The following is a 17,646-nucleotide window of genomic DNA, read 5'->3' on the forward strand; positions in this document are numbered from 1 at the left end:
TTTTTTCAAAGAATTTTTGTATTTTTCTACACGTTTTTTGCGCCAGTTTGGCGGAAATTTTCCTTGTTTTCGGACATAATTAGCTTGTTTACACACGTTTTCAGTTGTTTATATCATATGACCGACAGATGTCGGGGGATTTACTTAAATATACCCTCAACGATGGAATAAATTGTATTAAATGTGTGTCAGACCGATAAATTATTCTATATCTGGGACCCTGATGTAAGACAGATCAATGAGATGAAGAAATGTTTATCAATTGCAATCAGCACAAAACCGAAACAGACTCAAAGATCAAAGGCTTACATTTTATGAGATATGTATTTTTTTCTTCAATTAATCTATAAACTACATTTTTTCAAAACTAAAAATATATTTCAAAGCCATTAAGTTTCTGCTTTAAACCTAATTTTTTATGCAATTAAACCATCTAAATTATCGCATGGGGGAATGAGTTCACTTCAGATTTGGACAGATATAATGATAATTGAAAGCTTTTAGGTGGTATACATGTATGCTAAAGTTATATTTACATGTAAGATTTGGAGCTGTAGTTTGCTGGAAAAGTCAATAGAAAAGGCTGTAGGAATTTATGACCCGTATTTATTTGAACTATACTGCTTCTCTATGGAGAGCGTCTGCCCCGCAGGTGTGTTCATTATTTGTTTGGACGGAACCCTTTTATTAAGAAAAACAAAGATTTTTTTCTGAGCCCTTACTGAAATTCCTTATGTTATCTTGGTGTACTAAGCAGTACACTTAACCTTTTACAAATTGGAATAAAAGAGGAAAATAATGTACTTTTCTAATTAAAGAATCATTCATAATTAAACAAAGTTTTTTTCTGGGAAATTTATAACGAAAAGAATCTCACAATGCCATGACGTTAACGTTGACTTGAAAATAGTTTGTATACAACTTGACAGGGTTATTTTATTTATAAAGTGCCCTGTGCTATATTCAGTTGTGCATGGAGCCACAGAAACGAGCGAAGATGATGCAATCTCGTAAACACGACATCACGACCCTTCATTTTGTCAGAACGACATTTTTTTTTCTGTGTAATACATTTAAATTATCAGCCCACCGATCCTAAAACAAAACCGCCTGTAGAAGAAAAAAAAATATTCCTTTGTGCTAATTTTGATCAATTTACGCTGATAAACGGTTGCACGTGTATCTATTATCATATTTTCCGCCCTGATTTCAGCTGGATAGCACAAAAAAAGAACATAGTAAATATTGTAGTCCGTATAGCGCCGTGGGATGGAAAGTTCAAGACGGTGGGCTAAGGCGTTTTGTTGCAAATTAAACTTTGTTAAGTGTTCGAAAGGCGTACAACTAATTCACAAAAAAAAAAATCGTCTATGGGAGATAAAATTTCTTCAGAGTTTTTTTCTATTTACAAAACTTTTATCCCGATTTTGCCAAGTTTATCAAAATAATAAAAGAAAATTGATATCATTTGAAAAATTGTAAAAATGAAAGTGCATGCTACCATAGATGTGTGTTTCATAAGAGAATAAAAAGGTATATTTTTGCTTTTTGGCAAAAGTTTAAAAAGTTCGAAAATTTCGATACCTCGAGAAGTAAGAAATTTATTACTTTTATCATAAGTAAAAAAAAAAAATAATAATGATAATACAACTGTTAACAACATTTCACTTTAATACTCAATATAGTCACAAGTCATAAAAAAATCATACAACTTATATGATGTGTCATTTTCAAGAACACTTTGAATTAACTTGCAATCAGCATATCATATAGTAAAGTCGGTTTTTTTGCGTGAGGTATTCATTTTGGAACTAGAAGCTAACGCACGTGTTTCTCGTTTAACTTTAAATGACGCATGAAAGAATCGTGTAATATCATCTCTTGATAACACGGGAATTTCACAGGTCAATTTTACTGATAGTGTTACAACACAGCTTCCGGATTTCGTCACGGAAACGCCCGTCAAAAAGTCCGTACAGGAACGGGTTCATGGCATGGTTCACAACCCGCATAGCACGCATGAACTGAAACAGCTGTTGTAGGAAACCGTAAGGGTTCCGGAACCATGCTTCCGGGTCGTTCACGCAAAGTATCACATAGACTATTGTAGGAATATTAGACACGACGTTCGTCAGAGATATAGTCATAAACATGAAAGTGAGTCGTCGAGTAGACAGTTTAATTTTGGATCCCTTTGACCGTTTTAATTTTGGCACTTCGTTCGGAACTTGAAGGGTATTATAATTTGGAAGTTTCACTTCCTTGTCTTTTTCGCGGTTGCCATTAATTTCCTGTCGTTTCGGTGGAGGGGATTCACTCTGATCTTTCTCTTCACTCGGAACCGGAACATCCGATGCCTCAGACCGCGAAAAACTTCTACAATGATTCAACTTCCGGACTCTATTTTGTCTTAGGAGATGTTTAAGTATATAAAGATACATGATCACTACAATAGCAATACTTATAACACATACAGACATAGCGGCTGCAGTAAAACTTATCAGTCCAGTGGCCATGCTTTCTGGTTGTCGTATTGGACCACAAATGTACCCAGTCACATTATACTTGGTACTCCTTACCGGAACTTTGCCGTAAAATATTAGTTCCGGTATCAGAATAATGGTTGTCACTATCGAAATGGTAACTAATGAAAATCTTTTCCAATACAGGGTCATTTGTTTTTGGAATGGTCGACAGATTTTCAGAAAACGTTGTATCGAAATCACTACTAATAGAAATATTGAGCTTTGTGTTGCCAAGTAATTTACATAGAGGAGACACTTGCAAAGAACATCATCCGGAAATATGACCGGGAAGATGTTAACTGTTAGAGCGAACCACGTAGAGAATGCACAAGCCAACATGTCCACCACGGCTAGAATTGGAATGAAATAACGATCATCCTTGTATCCTTTCATTTTAAAATTGTATATGAAAATAATGAAAAGATTTCCAAATGTTCCGACTGTAAATAAGACGGAATGGACCACAGTACTGAGCGTAAATGAGCGTGATATCTCGTGGTTCCATTGCTGGAGGAGTTTTTCCGTATCAAGAGATGTCGTTAAATTTTGCATTGTCAACGTCATCTGAAATTTTAAAAAGATAATTTGTTAAGCCTGAAGTAAGAATATTAAGAACCTTATTTCCTTAAGTATGGTTAAAATGCTTATACATTGTAACGCATAGGCTTCCCTGCAAACAGACATTTAATGCCTATTTAACGTCAAAACATCCTCTTTTATTAAGTAGGAGCTCGCGATAGATGTCAAGGTATTTATATTTTACTGTATCGAACTTTAAAGTCAATAAAGTAAAATATTTAGCCACAGCTTATTTTTGAGGGATGTGTCCTAATTAGCTCTGCACGCCAAGGTTAGACAGAACTGTTTACAATCTTTTATTAATGACGGCATCTTCGATTTTCAATTGAACAAAGGATATTGATGAAAAGCTAGATATGACAGACAAACAGGAAGTTGCTATCGAGCCATCCGACTCTTTTACATGACTCCGCGAATGGCGCTCTGTCACACTATTGGAAATTTCTTTTCAAAAATAATATCTCTTTTTGAAGTGCTTTAATCCGCAACACTGATTTTATTAAAAAAGGAAAAGTTTTAATTCTATTTTTGCTTGTTTTGTTGATGTGGTAAATTTCATTTTAGAAAATATAGCGTCATCAAAATTTCTGACGATATCGGAATTTTTGTATTGAAAAATAAAACGCATTTGTTCTAAAGTTATAAAAATACAATATATTTGCAATTATATATCTATTTCTGAATTTTTAGCACTAGTGAGTGCTGTTGGGTTAGAATCAAATTGAATTAATGCCTGCATATAATGGATTTCGCATTTTATGAGTCGTTGTAAGCATGAGATTTAATGATGCACTTAATTCACTCAACTTGCTTGCCGGCACAGGAAGAGTAATAATTTTCATAAATCTCCGTATTAATTTGTTATTTATTTATTATTTTAATCTTCGTTTTTGCAATAGGATGGGAAACTGAAGTCCATATGCCTTCATTTTGTTGTCGAAGTCTTAAAAACGATTGGTTTTCTTCTGATGAGATCATAAAACATTTGCCATATACCTTATGAAAAATGCATCGAACGCCAAAAGGCATAGACACTATCACCCGATATTTACATGTTTACACTGATTACAAATTCATATATCTATAATTTCCCAATTAAGGTAGCAAGCTCCAGACAACAACAACAACGTACAAGAACAATAGCAAGAAAAAAACAAAACAAAACAAAAACAAAAAAACAAAAACAAAAAACAACAACAAAAAAAAAAACATACAAACTTTTGATTTAGGTATTTTTTAAGTAGAAAAATAATATTTTTTAAATCGAACTCTTTAAATATAAATTATTTTCGGACTTTGCAATTTCTGAAAGAATTACATCATTTACGGATTTCCGTACTTTATTTATTAACTTTTGAACGTCATGTACTCCAGTATATTATTAGGTTTGTTAATCCTCTAATTTAGTTCCCAAACCCTTGGATTTTATGCTTATATAGCTTTAAAAGCTATAAGTTCAAACTGAATGTGATAAACTTTTGAAATTCTAGAATTAGTATTCACCAAGTATAGAGCGTACTGGCTTACATACCGGTATGTCATTTTTAATTACATGTATATGAATAAAATCGAAGTCTGTTTTTCTATGTAAGCATATATTTTGTGCTGCTTCTTTTCACATATTATATAACGTACTTAGGGTAACGTTGAATAACAAAAATGTTTTAATAGTTAACCAAACTTGGGCAAACTAGCTCAGTAATAACAAAAATGAAATAGTTAACCAAACTTGGGCAAACTCTCTCTCTCTCTCTCTCTCTCTCTCTCTCTCTCTCTCTCTCTCTCTCTCTCTCTCAGGCATAGAATGATAGAAGGTCATGCAAGAGGAAATTTATAGATACAATATATTTCATCCCAATAATTTTATCAAAAACTATCAAAGTTTAATAAAAATTATGTAAGTGGAGATTACAATGACACAAATTAAATTAAATATAGCTAACATATCCGTGTAGTACAAGTGTTTAAATTGTTATTGAATTGTTGCACTTTAAAGCAAGGAAAATATTCTCGCTACAGATATATCTCAAAACAGCTGATTGCCCTGACAACCATAATTCACTGTTATCTATTTGTTCCCTGCCTTCACGAAAGAATTATTTATAACCTCCATTGGCTAATTCTGCTCACTTGAACGTTAACCGATGTGACATAACATTAACCGATCCACACGGCGTTGGGGTTTGATAGTTATCATTACACCCACTGCAAAGATTAGGGGAACATATACTCTACGATTAACGAGATGGGTTTAGTTTAGAAGTTTTTATTTTATCGGATCAAATCGACAATTTTTTACACCATTATTCCATAGCATCCCCGTTTTCTACGTTAACTACCCCCCATTTCCTCCCCAAAGTCAATTAATGACGTAACACATGCATTGCATCCCCTCGAAATTCAATCAAAGACACTTCGTGCATTGGAATAAAGTTCGAGTTCAAAGTTATAATTACATAAAAGTTCGATAATATCAGTTAATTTCCTCTTTGTTCTCTAGGGGAAAGAATGACTTTTGAAAGATAATCTTGAACATATTTGTTTTAAATTCTTTCTATAAATTAAGATTTTGATAGCATATGCCCATGTATCCCTTTGTCAGGTTTGTCAAAACACTATAGCATATTAAAGAATGCCGCTTTCAATCTCGCAGTGCAATTATCTTAGATTCACATTAATTAATCAAAGAAATTAAGCTATAACTATGATTTAATCCTACTCCCTAACAGCTTTACGATATAATGGTAATTCTTTACAGAAATAACATGTCATATATTCTGGCTGGGGTGAGTAATTCTAAAGGTGCGCCAGTTGTGCTGGCTGAAGATTTAATTGTACGAGAGGAAACGCGAAATCATGGTCATCAAATCGGAGAAGAAACCTAGCAAAACTTACGATGAGGATAATATAGTTCTATTTCGGGCCACTTAATTATTTCTGGCTTATATTTTTATCTTCCATAACCTAGGGAAGAATTGTGTGGAATGAAATCCGTATCAGTAATAGGGATTTTATACATCTTTGTATTACTAAGGTTAAGATCCTTTGAAAAATGAAGAAAAAAGTTTTTTAAAGATTAAAACAGATTTTCTTTTTGAAATTGAGAGAAAGAATTAAATGCCTTTGGTGGTTAAAAAAACTTACCGGATTCTGCTATATACAGAGAGTTTTTTCTTTAATCGATTTCCCACATCCTTTAAAACCACATCCTAGAAAGTAATCCGTGGAGAAAAATCATTTCTGACTGAGAAATTGCAGATATTTGATAATAAAATGCTTTTTTTCTTTTTAATCCCGGAGCGTCAATTTCACAAACCCACGTGGTTAACTCTTCCGCGCTTCGATAGAAATGACACCGGACCAGGGTGCATTTTGGTTGGTCGATATTTATACACGAAAGCTGAGACTTTGGTTCGCGCACCGAAACAATCTTGTCAATTAACACTCATACATACACATATTTGTATTTATTAACCAATATTTACATAACATTTTTGCCACTGGGGCAACATGACTGTTTCGTGAATCTTTTTTTTAAGTACACGTTTTCCTCTTTTACTTATTTAACATATATTTCATGATTGGGAAGTTTCTAAAATATATATTAAAATCCTGCAATTGCCTGCATTATAAAGTCCATGCAACCGCAGAACTGTACATAACTCCTCCAGAGAATTTAAGGCGGACAAACTTAAACATTTCCCAGGTTACCATACATATGGAACATCTTACAGGATGAAGTTATCTAAACTCAACCATATCGGATGTTGTCGTGTCAAATAAAAACTTCAAACTTACACGCATAATTTATAAAGTTGTGAAGAGTTTGAGGGATGTATTAGTGATGATTTAGGAGATTTCTGTTTCACGGGAACAAACCAAAATTTTTTTATAAGTCGGATAAATGGTCCTTGATTAAGTCAATAGAAGTATTTCAAAATTGAAATATTACAGTATGAAAAACATTTACATGTATATACGCACCTGAGTCGTTATATTAACCTATTGTTATCTGGTTTGTTTTTGTTAGTCGTCGTCAATCGTGCGTCGGTCATAAACTTTTGAACGTTTTATATATCTTTTCTGGAAGCACGGAACCAATTGTAAATTGCATGATGTCTGCTTCCTCTGGGTCTGGTGGACGCGGCAAATCTGTCATAATTAATACGATCTTCTGAAATCTGCATTATTCGTATTCTTACACCTCAAGCAGACAGCTAACTAGACTGGTAGAATCAAGATTGTAAGTATTAAACCTTCTGCTATGTTGCGACATTCATCACCTTGAATTCAAGATTCAGTCTTTTTGAAGGGAGAGTCTGGATATGTATCAAAAATTAATTATTTATGATAAGATCTTCATTCATGGGCGTCCAGCAGGCAACCTGTTTGCATTAATATAATGAGTTCTCAACCTTTTACCAAAATTAATGCTTCGGGTCCTATAGTTGGGTAGAAATAATTGATCACATTTTGACATACATGTAAAATCTCCGAAAATCTTCTCCTCGTCATATAGACATTTGTATAACCTTTTCCAAAATTATGAAAGTTATGTCCTGCTGGGTCAGAGTTCACCTCTCCATTTGTATAGTAATATCTTAACATCGACTGCATAGTATCTTTAGCTAATTCAATATGCTAGAGCATGCTCTGAGCTAGTTCGATCAGATTTTAACCGAACAAGTTACTGACAATCAAGTTGTTGTTACAAAGATAACAGTTACTCTTTCAGTTTTTTTCCAGTCCTATGGTCACTATAAATAATGATTAAGTATTAGGTAATATTTTGTCTGACATGTATGATACTAATAGTAACACATTGCTTTTTAAATAATTTGAGTACTGAGTACCCCCTAACACGATCAAGATGGGGCTTAAGGCGTATTAATATCAACAGTGGGTGCCTACCCCTCCTAGGCCTAGATGGCTTCCACCTCTCTTTTATTGTAAGGGGTCTATTCTTCGTTTGATTTGATTCATTTACCGGATTGATAAGATTGGTCACTTTTGTCATCTTCACTTTTTACACTTTGAAAATTTTCTTTGCTCAGTTATCATCTAGAAAATGAATTCTTTACATATTTGTAATAAATATTAAGCCCAAAATTAAAAATTCAATGTTCTCTTCTTAAGTCTCGGGACCATGTTTCAGGTTTTAGGGTAGGGATCAGTTGGTCATATATTGAAAATAATCCTCACTTTGATATCTTTTTTACCTTTTAATTACTGACTAGTACCAGTTAATCTTTCTGCTTGACTCCAATGACTTCTCAAAATTTTAAACAAATATCCTTGGTCCATAACTCCAAAGATTACGGCTTAGTTATTCATTTATTGAAACTTTATTACACATTTGAAATTCTTATTTACTCTGCAAAACTATCTGTCTGCAAATTAATGGCCTCCATGCAAATGTTCATGGCCTAGATAGGGACGTCTGAGTTGGGAATATGTGTACACTAACTTTATTAAATCTGTGAAATTCTTCATTCTTTGTGGACGTATAACAATACAGTAATCAGCCATCTACAAGAATTATTATATTTGTGTCACCCACTCCCAGGAACCAGAGCCTAGGGTTTGACTGAGTTGGCCATTGTATATCGAACTTCTCTTCTTTACTTCTGAACTTCTAGAAGACAAGCCGCATGAAAATATACTTTCTTTGGTCTTTTGAAGAGACAACATCAACGTATTTTAAATCCAGTTACTTTGAAAAACTTCTTTACTGAATGTCCCTTAAAGATGTCTTGCTTTAAGTCTTTGATCGTATAGGTTAATTTTTGTGCACTTCTTTGGGATTCCAAGTCTTGTCTAATTACTTGTACCTCCAGCCCACTCATTAAAATAAAACCACGTCGCGTTAAAATGTGATCGTCACAATTGTACCGAAGCAAAGAGAAACAACCATAGTAATTAGTGTAGTTCTCTGCATACTCAGCATTCATACGGATGTTTCTGAGGAACCCCAAAAAACCACAATATTAATCCTTTTTACACTGATTTATCTTCATTTGTTTTTTTAGTAACGAACTCTGCATACTTAGCATTCATCTGAACATCAGAAATGTTAACCTTTCCTTCAATGATTGTCTCTCTTTGTTTTTTAGGTATGGATGCACTTGGAATTAAAAAAAACCCCGAAGACACCTGCATTGTTTACAATTAAGAAACCTTTGTAAAATAGCTGATTATGGTGAGTATTAACCACTCAGCTCACGTCCTTTTTGCGACTTTGTTTTAATAGGTATTCTACAAATAATAGAAAGCAGTTCTAAAAAGATGTTGAATACACGTCGAATAGAATGAGATATTTTCGAATGAGGACAATTTTATGCAGAATATTTGGCTTTACATAAAGTAAGCACTTGTATTGAGAAGACTAAATCATAAAAACTAATTTTACCTCTATCACATTAAAGATTGACTACTTATTGCAATCTTTCTAATCTTTTGTAGACAAAGCTGTTATCAGAGAGGAAGATAGTATAATGTCTGAGGGTGAAGTTACAAACCCTTACCCTCTCCGAGATCAAATTATTTTCATCTAATGATTGTACATGTATTAAGCTATAATTTACAAGGATTTTGAAGTTTTGTCTGATGAGGAAAAGGTAAGTAATTTTCTCCTCATGTGTGCCTGTGTATGTACATTATTTATTCATTATTCTGTTCCTTATCTCCATATGTTTCATTGTGAAGAAAGTGTAAACGAAAGTACAATTTATAATATGATTAATTTCCTTACACATGTAATCACCAATGCATCATTTCATATTTTTAGTAGGGAATTCATATAATTTAAGAATGAGAAAAACTGCATACATAATCCTCATTAAAATTATATGAATGTTTATGAGATTTTAGTACATGTGTATTTTTTCCTATAAGATATTTTATTTGTTCTTTCAAACACGATGAATGCATCAAAGGATCGGTTAGCAAACAAGACAACCTGTATTTTTGTTGGCCAGCATTGATTCGCAATCCATCTCTGTACTAGAATTCTCTTGTCTTTCCAACCGCTACAATTTCATATCTAAAAATAATATGTAAAATATACTTGTTCTTTTTATCTACCTATTTGCACACGTCATTAGATGATAAAAAAAACAACAAACAAAAGAAACCATGAAAGAACTAAGAACGCACGCAGATACCCCATAAAAAAAGTCATCCGTGAGCTAGTGTTAAAAAAGGAAGTAGAGAATACGATTAAAATATTTTGCGTCGTATATGTTTTCTATCGAATTTTATTCTGAAAATATAAGATTGATATTCACAAATTCTGATCAACTGTTATTTTTTTTCAGTACCATATAATATTGCTTGACATTTATGAATTCCATTGTGTATTCATAAACCATATGCAGATGAATAAGTCTAAAAATGAGAAGTATATTTAAGAAGCATAAAGGAATTTTAAAAAAATATATCCTTGATTCGTGGCACGTAAACCCAGATAGGTTTTCTATACACTGAAACCTATACTGAGTGTTTTAAGGAAGACACTTTGATGAACTGAAATTTAAAAATAGTTATTTCTTTCTAAACTTTGAATCGGAATATAGATAAGTACAATACGTCCTTACTGCAGCGTTTAGAGCAAAGTTTCACTCAAATATTTCATTTGAGGAGACGGACTTGAAATTTGGCACAGTTATCTGTTAGATAGTACTGTTTTTAAAATCTTCGTGCTCATCACAATTCTAAATAAATGTTGCATGTAGTTGAGTGTAACATTGAAAATTTTCAACTCCAAGAAAACCATTGTCAACCGAGGCTTAATCTGAAAAGGGTATGATGGAGTTGTTTTCTAATGAAATGTTGTAGGAAATAATTGTCATCAAAATCTAATAACACAAAATTATTGCTGAATTTTTGGGGAGCACATTAAGATGAAAGAAAACAAGTGCTTATTGTGGCAGGGGCTTTTAGGCGACATTTTATTTTCGGAAAATATTTTTGTTTGCTTATATACATACGATGAGATAAGTCAAATATAAATCACAAATATAACAGGTTTTTGACAAACCAACCAATAATCATACATTGAATTAAACCGAGATTTCTGTAGAAAAAAAGATTAATTTGTAAAACGAACCTTTAAAAAGGTAGCTGCTGAAAAGAGATGTTTTAGTTATTAGAAATTTTTGGAACACTTTCATGTTTTTGTTAATTTGTACAACAATGGACGTTTATATTTGGGTCATACAAGGATAATATTTCTTCATCGAATGAGTTGATAGTTCTAAAATAAATAAAAAGCGTACATGAAACATATGGAGATAACGAACAGTATTCAAGATCAAAAGTCCATAAAACAATACAAAACAGAAGCAGAGCAAACACGGACCTACAAAACATCAAAGGTGGGATCAGGTGCCATGGAGGAGTGAGCATCCCCTGCCGACCTGTAACCCCAACCGTGTGCTCGGCATGACGGAAGTAACGGAAAAATCCGTCGTCAGTGCAGTGTATAAATAATGGACTTCTAACAATTAGTATGAAAAACGTCAGTCAGCATTTGACTCAATGATATATAGTATTCGCTGACAAGGTCATTGTATCGACGATAGAACTTACAAAATGATGACTTTAAACGAGACTGCTGACATTCTTGTTTCATCAACTTGTTTGTCAATAATTTACTTCGTTTTAGAAATTTTTCGTACGTAGAGCATGCTCTTGCTTATCGAGTCAGCTTTGCATGCAGGCGATGAAGGGTATATTGCTTCATAAGTAAGGGAAGTTGACAATAGAAAAGTTAAGTCATCACGTTTATCATAGACCTTGGTTGTTAGATTACCATTAATGTCTTTTTCATGTTAAATATCCAAGTATAAAACTGATGTGTCAGATTCTGTATATCTTTTATCTCACGCTCCCCAGGATGTATTGTATCGACATAGGAATGGAAATTACCACTGTTAATTGACAGTACGACGTCGATATACCTAAATGTCGAGTTGAAGGCCACAGCGAGTGTTTTTTGCACAATTTCTGCTTCATATGAATACAAAAATAGGTCTGCTAATAGCAGAGCAATTGGTACCCATGGGGATTCCAATAGATTGTTGGAAGACCTAGTCTCCAAAAACCACACAGATATTGTCAACGAAAATCTCATGCATCTTTTTGATGTCAACTTCAGAGTACTTGTGTGTGCAATCAGAATGTGTTTTAACAAAATAATTTTGCAAATGACCAATGACCAGGTAAGTAAATTTACGAATTCCATGTATTATGTTTGGAAATAAATGCTGTTTTATGTATTACTATTAAGTGTTGATATTTTGTATATAAAGAATTTTTGAGTTTATAGATATATTCATAAATGTCAAAGTACTTGCTCATGAGAGGAAATAATTTATTTATTACTACTTACTTGAAAATGGCGGAGATAATTGACTGTCATTCGATCTCGACTTCCGATGCAAACATTCATTTTCGATAAAAGATGGTATTCAAGTCAAAATTAGTTATGTCTTTGCAGGAAGATTTAGAAAAAAATTATCTCATTATCATTCCTTATTATTCCTTGAAATAAGTTTGTTTAGGAATTATTGTAATAAATATACCATATATTGTATTCCTGCTGGCATTTAATTTTCGCAAGTTTTCTAGACTTACGCTCGCAATAAAACCTGCATTAATCTGCGAATGCATTTAATGGACATGTGAAAACCTAGAGATTTGCTATATATTGAAACATACGGAGTGCTTGAATGAAGATTAATACTTCCAGCTATTTTCTCGAAATTACTCAAAACTTTCTTTTTCTATAAATGTTGTGACTTCTATATTCCAAAAAAATAGTAACGGAATTGCTTTTATAAATAGGTAAAATGTCAATGTCACGAGGTCAGAAAGTGATTTTACGGAAGAAGTATTGGTTTACAATTTGTATGTAACATGTCATCAGATAAATGGTTAAGTATATTTGTTCGTTAGCTTCTCTTCTTTATGAGTTGATTCAAATGTAGAAACCTATATTGGCTATATGCTTCAGTATTTACCAATCCATTGAATCAATAATCTCTCAAAGCAGGAAGAGCAATTTGTATTAATAAACTTGAAAAGTTTGCAGTCGAATAGAATTGGAAAGGATGTTTTGTGATCATTTTCTGTTAAATTTCTAAGTAATTTACAACAGTAAATATTTATTTGTTTTTTCATACATGAACAACAGTCGATTGCAGAATCAGTTATTAGTAAAACGGATAAAAGTTATGTACTGTTAAAAGTACACTGTAGCTGAAGATTATATTTTTCTAGACAGAAAGTTGTTATATTGAAGGATGAAAGTTAAATGATATTCGTTTTTAAGAAATACATGTTTAGCGATAGGAAACTTTGACGATCAGCTTGTATTTTACATTGCTCTTTATATAGCAATGTACATATTAAAAGTGACTTTGATCTGTAATTCTGTCAAGGTTTTGTCAAGGTTTTGAAAGGACCAAAGTTTCCGCTTTAACGCTATCCTCATAATGCTTTCCATTGCTTAAGTACATTATTTATGTGTCCAAATCGATAGATCCGTGGAATATATATTTTTTTGTTCTGTCTGTTTATCTGTCTCTCAGTTGTAAACTTTAACCTTCGCCAAAATATTTTAAACCATGAGAGTCAGAGACTTCATATTTGGTATGCTTACTCCAATTATTAAGCTTTTTCAAATGACACCAAGGTCAATGACTGTGTGACCTATATGCTAAAATAGCCTTTCATCTTTTCGTCATAACTTTTGAACCATAGGATATAGAGATTTCATATTTGGCAAGCCTACTCCAATGATCAAGTTCTTTCAAATGACACAAAGGTCAATGACCTTGTGACCTTGACCGTGACCTATATGCTGAAAATAGCTTTTTCGAACTTTGGTGCCGCCGGGCGCATAGAGTCACAAACACATCTTGTTTAAATTATTGTTATTCTTAATTTTCTTAATACAAATGTATTTTTACAATTTTCTTACAATATATACAGAAAAATCGGTGTAAAATTACCGATCATTTATAGAGTACTTTAGCACACCATTTAACCAAAACAGAACACTAAACACTTGTACAGGCGCAAATTTGCTTAATGTATATAAAGGATATTTCTTGTATTTAAAAATCAATGAAATTTTCAAAGAATTAAGAATACAATTTCACTAAGTAATTATATCAATTAGATTAAATTTGACCGTTTAATATTAGAGGAAAGGTCAGTCAAGGTCATTACCTTTTCCTTGGACATACGAATAAAAATTACTGTTGCCTATCATGCGATCCATACTTCCAGTTCCAAGGTTGAGTGTTTTTCTTTCTGCATAAAAAGATACTACCATATAGGGTCTATAACATAACCAAATTGACATCATTAATTTTACTAAAATGGATATTGTCTAATCCGAATTTTCTCTATTTTTTTTTTAATTTTAAGATATATCAGCTTTCTCCATATGCTTCTTATATTTGAATTTAAATTTTTCCTATTTTCACATATGGTAAAGTTGTCTCATTAAGATACAAATGATACAAAAACCAACAAAAATAATTGAATGTTTACTAAGAGAATTTGATGAACTGAAACTTAAAAAAGCTATTATTTTCTTAACTTTGAATCGGAATACAGCTAAGTACAAAATATCCTTACTGCAGCACTTAGAGCAAACTTTCACCCAAATATTTAACTTGAAGAGACCGACTTGAATTTCTTGTGAGATAGCACTGTTTCTAAAATCTTGTTGGCCATCACAATGCTAAGAAAATATTGCATGTACATTGTACTTGAGTGTAACATTGAAAATTTTCACCCGAACAAAACCATTGTCAACCGAGAATTAATCCGATACAGGTATAATGGCATTGTTTTCTAATGAAATGGAAATAATTATCATCAAAATCTAATAACACAAAATTATTTCTGAATTTATTGAAATATATCAAATAAAATGGAGAAACTCGTAGAAATTAGAAATGAAGAAAAACAAGTGCTTATTGTGGCAGGGACCGTAAGACGGCATTTAATTTCCGGATTTTTAATTTTGTTTGCATATACATGAATATATATGATGAGATGAGCCGAATATAAATGACAAATGTACAATGTTTTTGACGAAACACCCAATACAATACATTGAATTGAAGCAAGATTTCTGTAGAAAAAAGAGGTTGAATTAGTTATACTAATCTTACAAAAAGATAGCTATAGAAAAGAGATATTTTATGTATGAGATGCTTTTGGGATAATTTCCTGTTTTTGTTAATTTTTACAACGATCGACATTCATATTTGGATCATATGTAGATAATTGTCCTTCACAAAATGAGTTGATGAGTTGATAATTCTAAAACAAATAAAAGAGCATTTTTTAGTTATTAAATCTTTTGGGAACAGTCTCTTGTTTTTGTTAATTTTTACAACAACGGACATTCATATATGGATCATACATGGATAATTGTCCTTCACCGAATGAGATGAATAAGTGTTGTTTTATGCATTATTTCTCTTAACAAGTATTCACTTGTTGCTTACTATTTTTACGCAAATGCTAATGTAAAAAGAATGCTAGTAAGTGGAATTAAAGTGAAAAATAAATATTTCTACACATTGTATGGTCAGCACAGAACGAAACTGCTCAACACCTTGACATTTTTATTTCAGAAAAGGAAAGAAAACACGAATGAGTTGTTTTATTTGTTGAAATGTGTAGGATTATTTTTAATCATCGTTGGATTTGGGAATACATCTTTTAAAATGTTAAAGTTAGTATTTAAATGTTTATCTATTGTGAAATATGTTTGCTTTGTCACAAATGCCTCGTACATTTTTGTTAAAAAATAAAGTGTGGGTATGTTGTATATAAAGAATTATTTGAGTTTAAAGATGTGTTCATAAATGTCAAAGTACTTACTCATATGAGGAAATAATTTACTATTTACTTGAAATAGTGGAATTAATTGACAATCAATCGATCTCGACATCCCAATGATTTCAATGGAGACATCATTTGGATACATTTTCTATACAATGTAGTATGCAAATCAGAATTCCGTACGTCATTGCAATTGATAAAAGATTTAGAAAAAAAAATAATAATTAGAACTCTCAATATCATTTAAATTTATCATTAAGACTCCTGAAAATAAGCTTTTTCTTTACGAATTATAGTAATGAATGTTGTACTCCATCCCACATTTCATTTTCCTAAGTTCCTAGATTAATGTCTTGAAATAAAACCTGCTTTAATCCGCGATTGTATTGAATTGTTTTGTGAAAACTCAGAGATTTGCTATACAATGATACATACGGAGCACTTGCATGAAAAATATTTTTATTTCCGGTTACTTGTACTTTCTATAAATGGATAAAACTTTCTTTTCCTAAAAATGTTTTCACTTATACACTCTGAAAGATAGTAACGGAATTGTTTTTATAAATATGTTAAATGCCAATGTCACGAGGTCAGAAACTTGTCTTACGGAAGAAGTATTGGTTTACAATTTCTATGTATCATGTCATTAAATTGTCTTAGATGGTATTTTCTCTTCTTTATGAGTTGATTCAGATAAAGAAACCTATATTGGCTATATGCTTCGGTATTTACCAATCCATTGAATCAATAATCTCTCTAAGCAGGAAGAGCAATTTGTATTAATAAACTTGAAAAGTTTGCAGTAATAGAATTGGAGATGATGTTTTGTGATCATTTTTGTAAAGTTTGTTAATTATTTACCACAATGAATATTTATATGTGAATCATACAAGAATAACAATCGATTACAGAATCAATTATTTGTAAAACGAATAGAAGTTACATACTGTTGAGAGTAACTGAAAATTATTTGTATTCTAAACAGAAACTGTCAACTGGTTATATAGAAGGAATGAAATTTTGATGCAATTAATTATTATATAAGAAATACTGTATAGCGAGTGAAAACTTTGATGATCAACTTGTACTTTACAGCGCTCCTTCAATAGAGATATAAGGTTGAAAAAGTAAAAACTCAGATCTTTTTTGTCAAGGTTTCCATAGGGTCAACGTTTCCACTTTTACGATATTCTGATGATGCTTTCCATTGCTTAAGTATATTATCTTAAAATACTTTTGCTAGAGTATTTAGCAAACCATTTGACCATCACACATTAAAAAAACTACTCAACACCTGAAAAGACATACTGAGTATTTTTTCTCACAGTAGAGTTTTATTTGTCAAAATTTAAAGGAAATCTAAGGATGTTGAAATGTGCAAAGATTTGCAAAACTGTGTGAATTTAGATAATAAACAGAATGTCTTTCCCGATGTTTGTTTCTCACAAACGTCACATTTTTAGCACATGTAAAGTTTTGATACGTTATATATAAATATTCTGATGTATTTATAGATTATGGGTTCATAAAATGTCAGAGTACAGGACTAAGGAGGAAATTATTCATTTTACTATCTGAAAATGGAGATGCTTGTCTTTTAGTTGATCTCGACATCTGAATGATAATAATGCAAACATTCATTTAATTCTTATTTCTATACAAAGAAATATTA

At 32.0% G+C, this 17,646-nt stretch overlaps 1 protein-coding gene across 1 annotated transcript; it reads right to left on the reverse strand.

Annotated features, from left to right (window-relative positions):
- Positions 1-1,653: 1,653 nt before the first annotated feature.
- On the reverse strand, positions 1,654-6,516 carry LOC134274348 (mu-type opioid receptor-like). The gene is made up of 2 exons (XM_062756624.1): positions 6,249-6,516; positions 1,654-3,089 (listed from the first exon to the last, which is right to left on the reverse strand). Exon 2 carries the CDS (start codon positions 3,087-3,089, stop codon positions 1,899-1,901), a length of 1,191 nt encoding a protein of 396 aa, XP_062612608.1. The 5' UTR covers positions 6,249-6,516; the 3' UTR covers positions 1,654-1,898.
- Between the last annotated feature and the right edge of the window lie 11,130 nt (positions 6,517-17,646).

This window comes from Saccostrea cucullata, unplaced genomic scaffold (genome assembly GCF_032062105.1).
Source record: "Saccostrea cucullata isolate Sc308-1 unplaced genomic scaffold, CSIRO_AGI_Scuc_v1 ctg791, whole genome shotgun sequence".
Classification (NCBI taxonomy): Eukaryota; Metazoa; Mollusca; class Bivalvia; order Ostreida; family Ostreidae; genus Saccostrea; species Saccostrea cuccullata.